The sequence below is a fragment of the Lepisosteus oculatus genome, chromosome 26 (genome assembly GCF_040954835.1).
Source record: "Lepisosteus oculatus isolate fLepOcu1 chromosome 26, fLepOcu1.hap2, whole genome shotgun sequence".
Classification (NCBI taxonomy): domain Eukaryota; kingdom Metazoa; phylum Chordata; class Actinopteri; order Semionotiformes; family Lepisosteidae; genus Lepisosteus; species Lepisosteus oculatus.
The window spans coordinates 3,366,604-3,384,426 of NC_090721.1; the positions used below are offsets into that span (position 1 = coordinate 3,366,604).

Here is a 17,823-nt window from a genome sequence, read left to right on the forward strand (position 1 = left end):
TGATCAATGTTGTTCCATTCCATCCCATTCTGCTGCTATTTTTTGTTCCAGATTTTTACCCTTAATTAATTAATCTTCCTTCGCAGGCTCACTGAAGTAATTAAAGTTGGAGTTAAAATGTAGTCTTCCAATTGAATGGATGGAAAAGTCAGATCCTGATAGCCCTTTAACATTTTTGTCCTTTCTGATCATCAGTGTGTCTGTAATTGTGGATTTAGAGAGTGAGATTGACGCTCTGACACAATGTGGAGGTGTTTCAAGATTAGAGTTACTGCTGTCTTGTGAATATCTGAATAAATATATCCCCAATAAATATCAGAATCTTATATTATAAAATAATCTTGATATTTTTCTTAAATAATAATCTTTTAATCAAAATCAGATCTTTTAGTCTACTAGTAAATCTTTTAGCAAAAATAAAACCTTACAGCACTTATCGAATGACGTGATGAGAAAATCACATATCAAATTTCGGGTAAAAACACATACTGCGGTTGCCAGTCAAATTAACATGACATTCTGTAAAGCTATTAGGCAAGTCTTGAAAGCTGTCCTGCCTTTTTTTGCTTTTAAAGTATGCCTTCACTTTTGCTGGTTGAGATATGAAATCATTTGGAGAATTCTGACCTCTGCTAAAAAAAAACAAAATAGCATTTAGCAGCAAATATAAATGTTGGGTCTGGAGAAGTGCTTAGCTAATGAATGATTTGGCTAATCGCAAACCCCCCCATACCTTGATTGCCATACAGTACCTTAAGGTTTGAATGTTTTGAGGCCCTGATGTAGGCTGGGGGGTCTACAGGAGGATGAAGGCCTAAGTTATATAGTCAAGCACTGGCTGACAGGGCCTAAGGAGTTGGTGTAGATTTAAAAAAATTAACCTCTCAAATGCAAGAAAAGAAGCTGGATTTGTGGTCGGACTGGGGCGGACAGCTCAGAAGCTGCTTGACAGCTTGTAGAAACTGTCTCCCCACCGGCCTGAGCTTGATCGAGTCTGCTAGCTGTTGGTCCTTTTAAACAGATCCTTCAAACTAGGCTGAGCTCCCTTTTAAATGGGCTGGTTGGCGTTCTGTACTCCGTTGTGGCACTGACTGCCTCCTCCTGTTGTATGTGACTCACCTCTTGGCTTCTCTGTCAGGCTGACATGCTCTTCTCCACCCCTGTCATTAGCTGGGTTCTGCATGCTCTTGCGGTTCTTTCTGTCCATTGTTTCTTTAATGTTATTTCAAAGCTAGACCTTTTTTTCCCTTCTCCTTTCTCCTTTTTTTAACACCATGGCTGCACTTGTCTGAGCACAAAGAGAGCAAATCATTTATTTTTCTTTGCTTTATTTGTTGGGTTGGTTTCTTTACTTTCTTAGTCATAGGACAATAGCACATTACTAAAGAGCCATTGTCTTCTTCCCATTTTGCTCTCCAGTGTGGAGATTTTTTTTCTTTTATTCTTTTTATTTTTTGAAATATTGCATACCTGTCACTGATTGAAATTAAAGGTAGGTACTGGTCTGCCTACGCACGTACATATCTATGCCGATGAGCCTGTTGAAAGCACCCTAGCTTGACTTCAATGTTTTTATTAATTTTTTAAAATAATCATTCAGTGTTTTTTTTTTCAATTTTCATTTACTGATTTTTTTGTTCCTTTTTTTTCCGACTCATACCAGTCCAGTCCCCTCCTCCTCTCCCAACTCAAATAATCCTCTTCATCTTTTCAGTTGGTAGAATGCATACCTGTGTGTTTAGCATTTTTCCTGTTCTTCTGTGAATGGTATATCCATTTTTCTTATATTTCTTTTCATGTTCTGTAACAGCTGTTCTGATAACTGTCATTGGCGTTAGTGGTTGTTTGCTTTTCCTCTAGTTTTAGCAAATCAACATAAATTTGGGAGGAGGGGGGGGGCGATTTAATTTTTTTGAATCCAACAGTTTTACACAGTAGAGACACTTTGTGTTGACCCTCCACTCCACTGCCCCTCACACCCACACGCCACCCCAGCAGTGATGAACGCCTACATTCTTGACAGAGGATGGGTTGCATGAGATGACTTGATATTGCTTTCCACTGTGTACTGAAATATTATCTGGGAAGGTACTCATCACCTTTGACCTTTTATTCACCGTGCATAAGCACACACCTCAATGCCTCATACTCACTCTCCTCACTCCCCATTCTTGCTCCCTCCCCAGTCCTGCGAACGTGCATCAGCAGAAGCACTATATTTTTTTCCCTAGAACTTACAAAAACAGGTACTGTACATCCTGACATCAGACAGATAAATAGGCTACATCTTAAGTTTAACAGCTCGTCAGGATTCATATTTGATCATTTAGCTTCCGGGATACAATCTCATATAATTGCATCATAAGTCAGCTTGGCTTTACTGTGATTTTACGGTGATAATGGTCATGGTGATTGCTATTAGATATTATTAGAAGATCCTGTGCTACAGGGGTAAATACCGATACAGCGCACTACAAGCACTTATACAGTTTTTAATCAATACAGGGAAGGTTTACACATATAGTGTTTTTGTTCTAAAATAAATGGCCACAGATCTTCATAAAACATTAGGGCAAGCTTTGTTCGTCTCCGAATAGTTTTGTTTTTCACATAATCCCAAAAGTGAGCCACAGGGAGCTCTTTTACATGGAGGTCATAACAGAAAGCAAAAGGAAGTAGTTACCATTTAGCGTCCCAGACGTGGGCTGTGATGTTAAGTGTCAGATTTGCAAAATGAGCCAAAGCATATCAAAGCATGACAGAGCCTTTGAAGATGAAGCTGCATGACCTTTTGAGCTTATCGTTGTCTTCAGACCCTGTTCAACGCTCAGGCGGCTCGTCAGATAGGCAGAAATCAGCCTCCAGGATGGGTTTTGACTCCACTGCTGTTGAGGGCAATGAAGTGAAAGTTTCAGCAACTCGCTCAGTCAGTTCAGTTCTCCCAGGAGGGACATATGTAAGAAAAGTAACAGCCGTTTTCCTCTTAGTACTTTCAGCCAGTGGGAATACTGCATGCAAAACTCTGCCCCCTAGTGCACATTCAGATTGATGGGTCTGAAGGAGTCTATCACTTCAGAGGGACATAGAGCAGGGAGATCATTTCATGTGTGTGTTACCAAATTCATCTTGTTCATGTTTGTGAAGATTGCCCACCACCTAGGGTGCTCACCTGCACATGATGCTGGGAATCAGGAGGCCATGTTGTTTCTAAGCCCTAATGTGTAGGAACACATAGAGGTTAATTCCCCGTTGCAAAATCAAAAGAAAAGCACAGAGTTTTGGCTGTGGAGCCTTCCTCAGATGTGCACCAGTGGAAACATTGTGTTTTTCTTTTGGCTTTGCAGCTGGCATGCCAGTGCAGCTCCCCACTCTATTCTGATGCATTTATTTCAGTAAATTATGTTCAAAATATTTAAAAGGTCAGAAGGTGATGGGAGTGGTTCTGTCATTTGTAGGTGAGAGAAAAGTGTTTTCTTTTGCTGTTTTGCTCACGCCATTATTCGATCAGGGTTCCAGGAAGCTCCTTTCTTTCTGTTCAATCCAAAACAAGCTAAAGCCAATTGCAGAGCTCAGGGTTCTGAAACACAGCTCCTGTGAAAGATGCTTGACTCTCATGTGCTCTTCACTGGCACGCACGCCAACTCAACTGTCATTGTGTCGTGAAAAGCGAGCTGGATTTGAAGAAAACCAGGAGCTCCCGTTAGAGACTGGTGAACACAGTGTTCCCCAAGCAGAGAGCTAGTGAGATTGTAGTGATTAGGGACAATGTTGCCCAACCAGTAAAGCTGTTGTAAAAAGCTGTTTCTTTTTTATTCTGCTACTTATTTTTATATACTGAAAGGTATTAAAATACAACAAAGGTATTGGTTTTAAAGCCTCTCTGCATGTATTCATATATCTGCAGCAATTGTTTAATATGGCCAGGTCTTAGTTAGGTTTTGCCCTGCAAACAGCTTTGTTTGCTGTTTCACAGTTTAAGTCAGGGAAGCAGATTTGAAAATTATCGCTTCTTTGAAGATAAACATATCGGTGCATTAACCTACTACCTCAATTACAAAATCACAGTGGCTCGGTTTACTCCCAGCTAATAATCGCGTTTTAAATGGAGGTTTTGTCACCTAACAGTGAACAAATGTGTTCCAAGGCCAGAACAAAAACTGAAAAAGAATCAAAAGTGTTCATTTTGAATATAAAAATAAAAAAAGCAGAAACCAAATTAAGAGCACATGAGTGTCATTCATTTTTTTTTTGGCTGTCAGTCCCACAGAAGGTAATTTGTAATCAGAAGGGCGCTCTGCAGGAGCAGGAGAGCTAACCACTGTGGGCTCATAGACTCCCATGATGCACTGGTCTCCACTCAATAGCCCCCTTCCCCCCTCCGAGAAAAGGATCTTCTGCCTCCAGAAAAGAAGGTGTGGTTTGGCCAGCGAATCTAGTGTGAGAGCTCCTTGCACATTGTGATTTTATTTTTTTCATGCATTGTTCATGCAATCACTACCAGGGAAGGGTTTTGTGTCTTTTTCTCTTGCATTTTGTGACTCTAATGATGAACTTATGTTGCCCCACTTTTCCCTTTTCTTCATACCTTACCTACTAAAGGAGGGAAAACCACTTTATTGGTAAGTGGATGTTAACCAAAAGGGAGTTAAAAAAACGTAAAAGTTTTTAAAAAATGGGTCGCTGTTCACATCTCCGCAGTTCTCTGCAGGAAAAAAAAAGCCACAAGCAAATACTATTGAGTAAAAAACTGTTTTTGATTTGATTGATTATTATTATATTTGTGGATCTTTATTTTTTTCCTTCCATTTCTGTGATGTTCGGTCAAGTTGTCTTCCTTTTAATTTTTGTTTTCTTAATCATTATGAACTGAAAAAAAAGTTCTCTGTCTTCATTTTTTATTTTAAATATCCATTTTCTTTCTCTACTTTTTCACTGCCTTCTACTCTCCTCTTTTTCTTGTTTTAATTTAATTCTGATTTGTTGTTTTCTTTCTCTGCCTTTTCCTTTCGGGTTTATGATTTTTTTGACTCATTTTAATTTTGCATGACAAGTATTGCATGTACTGCACCTTAGAGGACTGTCTATAAGCCTATAACAAATTTTAGATCTTGTTTCATTTAGATATAAGATTGGAATCTAAGCCATGCATGGCCACGCTTTTCTAAGGCCATTCTTGTCTTTCTTTTTTTCTTCTTATCGTCTCTCTGCAGAAGTCTAAACCAACGCCAGCTTCCCCAAGTGTGCAGGCCTCCGCGTCACCAGAACCAAAAGAGGCCAAGGCCAAGACTGTCAGCCGCAGTCCCAGCAGGCTGCTGGCCACCCCTGGAGAGGCCAGGGCAGGCGATGAGAGGTACCAGGGCAGGCAGAGGTCTCGGTCAGCCTCCGTGTGCAAGCGTGTCAGCCGGCAGAGAGTGACCAGCACCGCCCCACACTCGCCCAAGCACACGGGCTGCAGCAGCGACTCGGGACACTCCCAGCACAGCCAGTCGCTGAGGGACAAAAGCACACAGCCAAGAAAGTAAGTGGTACGCAATTACCTGCCCCACTACTGCTGCCCAGTCAGCCCACAGTCCACAGCACAGGTCAGTGCTGCCCAGTCAGCCCACAGTCCACAGCGTTCCCCAAGACATGTACATTTGTGCCACTTCCAGCTCAGAGCCCCAGACTCACTAGAAGTTTTTCTTCTTATGGAAGCTCTGCTCTATTTCCATTTCTCATTTCTTTTTGACATACAGTATTCTGGATTAAATAAAAATGTTGACCTACCTGCCAAGCCTGCGAGTTACATAGCAGCTCTTGATGGGCTGATCCCGTCAGTGGAGAAGGAATCAGCCCCTGGCAAAGGGAAAGGCTAGCTTCAAGCACTGGGTTTGTAGTTTGTGATTGCTGGTACAGGAGGTCACGTTTTTGACTGGAGAGTATACCTTAATGCTTGCTCTAAAATTGGTTTTATCTGGCTCTGAGAAGGTGAGATTTAAAGGCTGGCCCTTTAATCCCTTTATGGAATAAAGGGGAGTAATCTGCCATCCTGAAGCTTAGCCTGCAGGCCTGTGTCCCTGGGTCTCTCCCGCTTTTGTGTCTCTGCCAAGAGGACAATAGATCTTTTCCTCAGCCGAACTGACAGTCAGTGTGGTGTTGCGGAGGAAATCTGCCCTGGTCAGGTTACCGTCCGCAGCTTGTTTAAAAAAACTAGCTAAGCTGGCCCTCTGTGGGTCTCCAGCAGGCAAGTCCAGGGCCAGAGGAAAGCAGCTGTTCAGACCGATGTGTGTGCATGTTTTAGTGCTTTAACGCGAGCGGTAAGGTCAATGTGGTGGCAGTCACGCCCTCGCCTGGGAGAGCTGCGTTCGTCCAGGCTGGGCCACGCCACGGGTCAGGGCAGCCTGGGAATGAGCCCTCCTCGGATTCCCACAGGGCCAAGGGCTCGCCCGCTCCCCCGCGGCGCCGCCGCCACCGGGCCGGCGCCCGACGCCGGAACCCCTCGCCCGCGCCGGCGAAGCCCGAGAAGCACCGGCGGCCGTCGGGCGGCAGGAGGAAAAGCTCGTCGCGCAGCCTGCGCCAGCGGAGCAGCTCCTGGGGCAGCAGCCGCTCGGGCTCCCGCTCCCGCTCGCGGACCCGGCCGGGCCGCAGCCGGACCCCGTCTCCGCACTCCCGGCAGAACACCTCCAGGTGAGCCCCCCGGGAGCCATCGTCTCGCCACGCCAGGCCAGCCAGGGAGCAAGCAGCGGGCACGAGGCAGGGTACGGCCTGGACAGGACACCAGTCCTCCGCAGGGCACGCGCAGGGCACACGCAGGGCACACGCAGAGACGCACGTGTCTCAAATCATAGCTCAACACAGGTTGGGCATTTACTGCTCCAGGGGTACCAACCTCTCACATGTTAGAGAAGCCCTGCAAACATAAAAAGCAGATAAGTTAATCAGTCCTTTCTGTATATGCTGTTGGTAATGACTTCCCAAACTGGGAAAAGGCGCAAATACTATTATTTTCTATAAGGATCAAGACAATTCAGGTTCATATCTTTACCTGCTCTGAAACACAAGTATTTCCAAGGTCATTTTTTATAACCCAGGCATTGTCTCACTGTTAGTGTCTTGTATTAGCATAAAAGTGCATTTAAGACAAGGTGTGAGAATATATTTACACACCCACACAGAGAATGTGAATTCCAAGATCCGTAATTTCACACACTCTTTCTAGTCAGCAATATATGAATTTGAACAACAGGGGCGCTGTCTGTTTTCGTGAAGGAACTATGTTTAATTGAATTATACAACTGACAGATTTCACATACATTATTACTTTATATTTCTTGTCCAATCAGGTAATAAATTATTGTAGATCATTTCAGACTAGGTCTCTTCTTTGAAGGCCTCTCATTTTGCTGCATTTAGGACACAAAATGTCACGTGACAGAAGCCCAGGAGCAGGTTATGGGGTGGTGCTGAAGGCTAGGGGCCTACGTTATTTCCATCTGTTTGTTCGCCGCAGAGAGAAAGATAGCGAGGGCCGAAGTCATCACACGGACACCGAGAGCCGAGCTCGCCGGCGGTCCAGAAGCTACTCCCCCATCAGGAAGAGGAGGCGCGACTCGCCCAGTTTTATGGAGCCACGGAGGATCACGAGGTGAGAGCCGGGGGACGCCTGCACACCTGGACCTCACCACGCTGAGTGTCCTAAAAAGATGTATTCTGTTTCTGTCTGAGGTCGGCCAAAACACAAAAATATATATATTGCTGTTAGAACTCAGATCTGCTCTCCCCCTTTTCATGACATGCAGGTAAAAAAACAACCCAGTTTGATCAGTGGTATTATTTGCCATTGATGAATTGCAGCTTCTAATTGCCTCTAAAACAGGTGTAGGTTCTAATTCCCTGTTTTAAAAAAACAGGCTGATTAATTTCACGGCTGCTGAGCACTGTAGCTACTAAGTCTTTATTGGGTTGCACAATCACAACATGATTGTGGGGCATGGGGATATTTAGCATTTTCAGAAATATTAAATCACTTCTATCTGCACTTTCCTATACTGTTCCTATAATGCAGAGTAGCAGTGACATCTAATGGAGAATGTTTCTCAGGAGTGCTCAGAACGTTTCAGTGTACAGTATATACGGTATTTCCTTGACTGCACAGAACACCAGATACAGGGGCATTTGCACAAATATCTCTCAACTGAGCAGGTTAGAATAAGTAACTGTGACTCCATGCAAATAAACTTGCACCTATCTTTCAAAACCGATGTGGAGATGTTTTTTTTTTGAATGTATTTTGAATGTTGTAAATGCCAGTTATTTTTTGTACTTCTCATCTGATGAATTTTTTCCACTTCATGTCAAGGTGTCTTGAAGATAACGAAGGACAGCTCCTGAGCTGCAGGCAGGGTTCCTGTGGTAAATTTTGACTCGTATCGGGGACACATCCAATATCCTGCTGAAACTGTCAATAAGGCAGTTAATTCATACCAAACATTGCAGGCCTTTACAAAACAATGTCCCTTTTTTTCCTTTCTTTCTTTTAAAGGTGCAAAAACCACTTGGTACCAAGCTGTAGGTGCTTTCTAATGCTATCATTTATTTTTCTGATCCAAGCGCTATTGAGATTTTATGAACCCGTTAGGGAAGCAGCTCTCTTTTTTAATATCTACTGTATGTCTGTAGGATATACAGTATACCACTATTAAATTCAGCCAAAATTAAAATCCACTAGCATAAATGACTTTTTTCAGGTACCCTGAACTCCGGGAATTTGGTATAAAATCCAAAACACAGCATCTTAACTGCTTGAATGGTTTGGCCCCTGACTACGTCAGTGAACTGTTCATCCCGAGACACCAAATGTACACATGGTTTTGGCACTATGGGCCCTTCCCCCAGTTCCCAATATGAGGCTCCAAACACTGGGAGACCCTGCTTTCCTTTCTGTTGCACCAAGACTCTGGAATGGTCTCCCAGCCCACATCAGAATTTCAAGTTAGCACTTCCAAATCCTGCTTTAAAGCTTGGATTAATAGTCTCACTTTTAAGTCTGATTGTAAGTCTAGCTTTTAATTAGTGAATTAAATCTGTGTGTACCTGTCTCTTTCTATTGTCATTCCTCTTTGAAAAAGAACTCTGCATCTGAGAGCAAGCCTCAGTAGTTAAATTGTGGAATGAATCTATATTTTGCCCTGTATAAAATGATACATTGAATCTTGATGGCGTTTGAATCAAGCTGGGATTGTTGCTGATTTTCTGGTAGATTCTGCGGTGACCAGTCACTCTGCTGTCCTCACCAGCACCTCACTGGGGGCAGATGAAGGTAATACAATGGCTGGGGAGCATGACATGAGCCCCCACCTGATGTAGCTGGATGATTGGACTATTTTAACCTCTTTAATCCACAGAATGGATAGGAAATTTACTAACACGTTAAATCCCTGTCTTCTGTCTTCACAGCTGCAAGAGCCTACTAATCTGATTTAACACTTCTAATCAAAACATTCAAATGTCTTGTACTGCTCAGAGTACTGGAAGACCACATAGGTAGACCAATGACAAGTTAAAATGACTTCAGCCAGATGAATTGCATGGGTTTGCTTAAAGAGAGAAAGGAATACTCCCTTTTTAGCTACATCCAGGAGGAATTTAGGGATGGCAAAACAATCCCTAAACCATCATAAAGGTGCTTCCTTTTTGATTTTTCCTCAAAAAGGTTTTCTGAAGTTTTGAACCAGTTCAGTTAGAAACCCATTATTTTGACAAACAAGCAACGGGATTTTAATATGCTAAAAGAGATTCTTCCAGTGTTCAAAGCAGCCTTCTAACCTCATGCACTTACTGCACAGGGTAAACCTGGTGACTCAGTTTTTCATTCTGCTCTCCAGCGCTCGCAAAAGGCCCATCCCTTACTACAGGCCCAGCCCCTCCTCGCCCAGCTCCCTGAGCAGTTACTCCACCTCCACTCGGAGCCGGAGCCGCAGCTACAGCAGCTACAGCAGCTACAGCCGCAGCCGGACTCCCAGCCGCAGCCGGAGCAGGTCGAGGAGCCCGAGCCGGAACCACAGCTGCTCCAGCCGGAGCAGCTCGGAGAGCCACGGGTTCTAGGGAGGCCATCCCTAGGCAGGAGGCTCGGGCAGCCCCAGCGGCAGTCCAGCCCACGGGTCGGTCCCTGGGTTCTCCGAGGATTCCCCCCCCCACCGGCCGCTCTCTCTCACTTTCACGTGGGGCAGGTGCTCCCGACGGGGTCCCCTGAACAAACCCGGAGGTACGGGGTTTGCTTTATTCTGGGTCCGCACACTGGTGATTGTACAGTATGTCCTGTGAACTGGGCCTCCCAAAAAGCATTTCAGTCCGACACTGCATTACATTGGATACATTTATTCTTTATTATGGTTTAAAATAAAATGTAATAACTTTATTTTAGCTGAATAATTTGATTTAAACTGGCTAACAATGAGTGGATAGAAGAGCTTGCTCAGCGTGTTCTGGGCGTCTACAGAAGTGAATAACACCAGTGGTTTTCAAACAGCAGGTAGTCAGCTATCCCAGAACTCTGCTAGGAAGTGTGATGTGCTGGACTGTGTTATATTATCCACAGGCAGATGCTATTCAGGTCCACTCAATCACAGAAAAAAATCATTTTTTTTATAAAATCACAGAGTCTGTTTTCAACCCTAACAGTTAGGGTCCCTTTCCCCTGTTAGCGAACCACACAGAAGTAAGAAGTCTGTTATATTTTTAACCCCAGAGTGTTCATAAGATTTCAAGCATTTGGAGTTATGGTAGGTAAGATTAATTAATCTTAGAAGTGATTATTGCAACCTGCTATTTTGTTTTTCAGAAATGCATGTTGGGACATTTTGTCTGTTTTTGTTTTTTATTGTAGACAAGTTTGGAAGTCATCAACATATTTAAACAGACTGTGTAAAAGAGGATAACATAATGGGAACACTGGGAAACATAAGAAAATTAATGCTATGAATCCAACATTAGTATGTTTGCCTTCTGTACTATGGCAACTGGCATACAACTACACAAGCTGAGCATTTAACACTGTGTACCTGGTTATTTTAGCCTTGTGCACATGCATGTACATTCCCATGCATGTGCATAAGTTGTAGGTCTGTCAAGGGTTTGAAGCAATGGAGAGTTATGTTTATACTTAACTCAGAATGTTAGTTATTCACAAAGCTGTAAAATTAATTTTCTGATTGTTTTTACCTGGAAGTGCTTATGACTTTCAACCTAAAGATTGTAAAGGTCCCTCAGTTTGCAGAGTGTATGAGGTAACACTAACCAGCCATCACACAAAAAAAAGCCAACCTTAGTGTTATACTATATTTAAAATATTTCCACACCTATTTTTTATACGTTAATGTATCTAAAAATCAACTTGTAGCACATAGAATGAACACGTATTGCCCTGTATTTTGTGACTTTGTGGGAAAAAAATAATTATTGGTTGCAAAGAAAATTAAAAACACAATTACTGGGTCACTAGACAAAAAAACTCCAATGTAAATGAACAAGGACTGTTGAAAAAAGCCAGCAAGCTTGTGCGCCTGTCTGAACTTCTCTCTGTACATGTGGCCGGAGAGTAGGTAAACAGTTACATCGTCGTGCAGCTGCAGTCACAAAAAAGTGACTCTGCCAAGGATGGAGAGCTGCGAGGGGTTAAATTCTCAGAACAATGTCAAAGAAGCGTGTGCTGGAACTCCTGAAGGGGTCAACTCGGGCTCGAACCAGGAGACATGGCAGCCGAAGACTCGATGGAATTAAAATCCTCACCCCACCCTATCTCGTTCAAACACCGCCCAGCAGCTTTGCAAAGTACCTACAAGACTTGTTTTTTTTTAATTATTTTTTTTTTCCCTACGGAATTCTCCGGTTAAAAAAAATTGTGTCAATGTGTTCTTCCTCTCCTATTCCCTCGTCATCCTTTTTCTTAAGAGCCAGAATCAACAAAGAGAAAAAAAGGGGGCAGTGCAGTAGACTTACAGGCTGTGGCATTCAACTGTCAGGCTAACCTGTTGGAAGGAAGTAGACTGGGGAGTTCTCTCGTATTCAGATCGAGCAACTCTTTAAGGAGCCTAAGGAACAAAACACAGGGTTGTTGCCTTTATAACAAAACTGGAGCAACATGCTGCTGTTCTCATTCTTGAGAGCAAATATGAGCAATGTCTCTTTCAGGCCTGTATCAGATGAAGAGCTTGATCGCAATCAGGGTGGATGGGTGTTGAAACACCAGGGTTCATTCGGGTTTTTTCAAGCTCTGGCTCCACTGAGCTTTCATCCTCCTGTCGCAATGACTTTGACTTTTTTTTTTCTTTTGTTTAATTTATGTGCTGTTCAAATTTTCCAGGACGCAGGCCCAGCACGGTGCTCTCTCTCCTCAAAGTCTCAACTAGTTAGAAAGGAGGCACTGCCCTCTTCCACAGAAATTCTTCCATGTAGCAAGAGGAACCAAAAACAAATTGGTTTACTTCCAAGTGGGAGTGTTTTGAGGACTAAAAAGAGAAGCAACAAATGACATCCGCAACACAAAAAAAAACAGGTCACAGACTGTCATTGACTTCATTTTTTTAATGACCAGTTTTTATGTTTCCAAACAGAACAAACAGAAACAAGAAACAAAAAAAGCAAATCTGCTTACTTGATACTGATGATGCAAAATGGAGTAAAGTGATGATGATGATGATGATGACAACGACGATGACTATGTTGATGATAATGAGCGGGTTTATTTTCCGTGTATGATGTATTTATTTATACATGTATGATGTATGTTTGGAGGTTTTTACAGTTCGAATGCTGTATTCCGACTGTAAACTATGCACTGTATATACCATATTATTTAAGAGGTTTATCTTTTGTGAATACTTAGCATGTTGCAACCCAGAAGTTTGCGACTAAGAAGTCAAGCGTCTAGCATTCATTCTGTGGGAGATCTAACTTTTTATTGATGTTTGCAGCGCTTTTCTAACTTCAGATCCTCTTTTTAAAAGTGCACAGCTATTTATTTTATTATTATTATTATTATTATTTTTATCATATTATTTATTGAATGACGTTTGATATTGTTTGCCAGGAATGACCCCAATGTCATGGTCTGTCTCACTTGGAGTACTGTGGATCCTGCTGGATATTGTGTACTGTATGTTTCCTCCAAATACTTCTTGTGAATAGTTGTTATGGAAAATGAAGATGGACCACACTCCTTGGTGTGTAACTATCATTTTACCAAAGTGTACCATTTGGAATATATTTATTTATTTATGTATTTATTTGTCTAGCAATCACTGAGTTTGAAGATAAGCAGAACATCATGCGACTTCCATGTTTTGAAAATAGCCCATGGAAAATTCATAAATTCAGTATTCCTTAATAAAATGTGTAAAATAAAGGTCCTAAATTAAGCCCTTTACTGGGTACCTTAAAAACACAGCTTCTTAGCTTTGGTTTCATACAATTAAAATAGTTTTTTTTTTTAGTATTTCTAGAGACAGACAACACCCACAACTAAGTGCCTTTGCTTAGTTAAGCAAAGGGATTCCTGTGTTCTTTGGCATTAATCCACCGGAATGACGCACGACAGCTTGGCCAATGAGCATCAGGTATTAACCAACCCCCCCCATGTGGAGCAAGAGAGAGATAGGGACCTGCTGTAGCAGCAGTGATGGCAGGGGTTCTTATTCCTGTCCTGGGAGCCCGTAAACTCAAACCAATCTCTTCCTTACTGTACACAGTTAAACCCTCAATTGATTTAATTCAATTTTTTTTCAATTTGCTAAGCACTTCATCCAATTGAGGGTCGCAGGGGAGACAGAGCCTATCCCAGCAGGGCACAAGGCAGGATACACCCTGGACAGGATGCCAGTCTATCACAGAGCAGGCAGACACAAACATGCACACACTCACACCCGGGCCAGGTTTCCCAGAAGTCAACCTACCAGCATGCCTTTGGACTTTGGGAGGAAACCAGAGCTCCCAGTGAAAATGCATGTGAACAAGAGAACATACAAACTCCACACAGATAGCTCCCCGGGCCCGGGATTGAACCCAGCACTAATTTGAACTGTTTGATTGTTTTCAGCTCTTAAACGTGTTAGGACAGTAGCACTATAAGTAACACAGAATCCCAAACGTCTGAGCAAAAACAAAAAGTGCATGTATTCCAATCAAGCAACTTGATAGTTCAGTTACATAATTAAGCTCAGCTGGACTGAAAGCCAGCAGGTGCATGGGCCTCAAGGACCTGGAACCCCTGAGATATGGGGATGGCAGAAAATAGTGAAGGCAAAACCAAACCGTGGAGGAAGGATTACTAACCCATAGTGGCAGAGTGTTCCATCAGTCGCATGAGTTAAGGGGGATATTTGTCTTATCTCCCAAACCTTTGCTTGTCAAGTCCCTCAGTCCAGTGTAAGGTATATCGCACCGTAGTTTCAGGCCTCCATTTCAGAGTGTAAATAAAGCAGCCAGTTAAACCTGAGAAGAAATGCAGTAGAATTTTCAAATATGTGTCCCTGGTTTATATCCAGGAATACTAGCTGTTAATGCGGCAATGGTTTTGCATATCCCAAAATGTCCATGGCTTCAGGACATTAGCCCTTTTCAGTATCTCCTTTTCATTGTCATTTTGTACAAAGCAATGAGGGAGAGCTGTCCATGTACAGACAATGCGTTTCCAATGTGTTTTCAGTTTTGTACTGATTTGAATGCTGGTGGTGTATCAGGGAACCTTCAGTCTTCCTCGTCTGTTTCAGTCTCTGTCCCCCTCTGAATGTTACATTTAAAATGTAACCCGAGTTAAAAAACAACAAGCAAATTATGTGGAAAAAAAAAGAACAACTACGTTCACCTTTGGATTGTATAAAAGTCAGTAGCTGTAGTGTACTAGTTAATACACGGTACAATAAACAACATAACAATGGGAACTTGGCTGTTGTTTTGTTGTGTGTTTGTTTTCAGGGCTTTGTATACCAGTGAGAACATCTCCATCGTTTTACCTCAAAGTAAAACTGTGCTAAAATTCTCACAACAGGTTTAAAAAGAAAAACTATCCCTGGGCCTTTTTTTACCTGCATTTTCTCTTTGTGGGTTTCCACTTGTAGTTTTGGAATGCTAATCGGGTAGATTTTTCTTCGACAAAAAAGCCTGAGAAGCCACACAGCCTGTGGGAAGGTAAGAGTGACTTTCACTATTCCTTCCATCCATCCAGTGTCTAACTGATTTATCCAATACAGGGTCACGAGAGAGCTGAAGCCTATCCTAGCAAGCATGGCAGGATACACCCTGGACAGGACACCAGTCCATCTCAGGGCAGACACTGACACACACGCTCACACCAGGGCTAGTTTTCCCACCAGCCACTTAACCCACCAGCATGTCTTTGGACTGTGGGAGGAAACTGGAGCAGAAAGAAGAAGCCCGTGGCACGAGGCAGCAGGGCACACCACTGCACCACAGTGCCGCCAACTTCCACAATCGCCTGTGTTAATTAAACTCACCAGTAACGTGTGATGGAGGTCCTGGCAGAGAACATTTTAGTTTATGACCCTGCATCTCAGCGATTTCATACTCCGTCCTTGGAGGGCCCTTTTAATCTAGTGCGAGTAGTTATTAAACAATTTAACTGAAATTAGTAAAATAGAACATATACAGGATTTTTCTCAAGGTTTCTTTTACAGAAACCATTCACTTCATTAAAATTACAGTCACCTAGAGTATAACATCCCTCTGAACCAGGTTAGAAGTATTACAATTAAGCAGTCAAATAATAAGATAGTTCAGGTGGGCAGCTGCGTCAGCATGCGTAGGCTGCAAAGGAACAAGTAATAGGTTTATTCCCTGCTGAAAAGAGAAGAAAAAACACAAGGTTTCGGCCGTGGAGCTTTCTTCAGGTGTGAATAATAAGATAGTCCACTGAATTTATACACAGACAAGAAAATACATGGAAATACTGGATTTACCTTTTTGAAAAGAATACAGGTAATTACTAAGGGTTAGTCATTCTGATCAACACTGGACTGTAATCGCAGCTCCTCGCACGCTGAATTATCTTCCCCCTCCTACTTGGTCAGTGCTTCCAAAAGAAACTATTTGCTCGACAGTTGTACGAGGGTCCGCCCGCTGGCCCGTCACCCTCGCCGGCATGCGCACTTTTCCACCCTACAATCACTACAGCATTGCATCGACATGCAGTGAAGTCGCTTTAACTCGTTACTGCGTCAACCCTGTGTTCAAGCCGAGCTTCATTCCGCAAAAAAAGAACAATATTTTAAATTTGGGACACGGGGGATCCGAGTTTCCTCGTTGAAGAACACAGTTGTTTTTTTTTTTTAACATTATATAACGTCAATCGGTTAATGGGAAAGAACGAAATTAAATGTATTACACTTTGAGGTCTGGGGGCAGGTATTGTAGGACAGATAATGCTACACAGCAGCACATCTCCTTCAGAAAAATGGAATGGCATTGAGGGTTGTTATATGAGTCTTGAGCAAAAACTAAACGACAATTTTCATATGCAATCAGCGCACACCGGTACAGTATATTCCCCCGTGTTTGTCTGTTCAAAGCAACAACACTAACAACAAATTAAAGGGCTATTTATTATTATGCGTGCTAATTAGCAGTTCTCAGTCCTCTGGCAGATTAACGATAGTCTGTGATAAGACTACGGTTTTACACTTGGCACATACTGCTCATACTGCACACACACAAATAAATTATGTGAGTTTCTCTGTAAACGAATTCATCCCATAGAGGGCACTCGCGAGCCTGTTTTTCCTCCACTTTTCCTCGCTTGGGTGATGAAATCCCTTTGGTTTCAGACACGAGTGATGGAATATTCTGGTAACTCCGGTTGAATTCGAGGCTGGAGGTTTCTGGCTGAACCTCGAGTGTAAATGTATCTTACAAGAATAAAACATGATGACACCTCCGTTAATTTTAGCCTAATCTCGAGAATATTCTCGTTGCTTTCTCAGTTATGCCCCTCAGTTCAATTAATGAGAGAAATAATGTTAAAAAATGGAGGTACTGATAAATTGTATGATAACACATTTGATTTTCGCTAAATGTTGAAAGTATGACTATATGATATCACTCAACTAATATTAATAAAAGGGGGTTTGTACGAATATACAGATCCCTGTCGTTGTGATTTGTGGTGCGCAGAAGATTGTGCTGAATTTCATTTTTTATTGAGCCGGCCGTCACTTTAGTTATAGAATAATTCCCTTTAAATGTTTCATCAGAAATTGAGCCATTGTAATTTTACATAAAAACGATTAGAAGAAAATCATTGGACAGCAGAATTCAAACTCAGTATCGTCGTAAGGTTAAAATTAAAACGTTGGTGATGATTTTTGAATTGATCTCGAACCTTCTACAGTATGTCCCACTGAAAAGGAAATGTTATACTGTATATTGATTTATACAGTATGTGTCTGTAAAATAAAATTGAAGGATAATATCGTTATACAATACACTATAGTAGAATAACTGTTTTAGGGGTTTGTCAGAATAATGAGACTATATTTAGTTCACATGAGTTTTGATATTTAAAATGAAGATGTTTTAATTCATTGCTGAATGTTGCTGTTTAGATATTCAGTAATACAGATCCGAAGTGTTTGATTATGACCATCAGACATCTCAAAACATATTGGGGAAGAAAGTAAGGGGAGATGACAACTGTGTTATTCTCCTTTGCTACGAATGAATATTAAATCTTATTATAGAGAAAAACAGCCTGACATATTTTATACCTATTAGTATCAGCTGCTCAAAATTAATGTAAAACTCATCTTTCTTCATGCTGTTGACTACTGCTGTCAA

General features: G+C 42.1%; 1 protein-coding gene across 2 annotated transcripts in view; it reads left to right on the forward strand.

Annotated features, from left to right (window-relative positions):
* Positions 1-14,915, forward strand: part of srrm3 (serine/arginine repetitive matrix 3) — a 99,450-nt gene extending 84,535 nt beyond the window's left edge. Inside the window, exons 11-15 of one of the 2 annotated variants that reach the window (XM_069184308.1) lie at positions 5,211-5,518; positions 6,412-6,666; positions 7,490-7,624; positions 8,339-8,391; positions 9,864-10,014. In XM_069184308.1, the coding sequence (XP_069040409.1) occupies positions 5,211-5,518; positions 6,412-6,666; positions 7,490-7,624; positions 8,339-8,391; positions 9,864-9,922 (810 nt within the window). In that variant the 3' untranslated portion in view covers positions 9,923-10,014. Of the gene's footprint in view, positions 1-5,210; positions 5,519-6,411; positions 6,667-7,489; positions 7,625-8,338; positions 8,392-9,863 lie in introns of both variants that reach the window. The other variant, XM_069184307.1, reaches the window with a different exon arrangement.
* Positions 14,916-17,823: the final 2,908 nt, after the last annotated feature.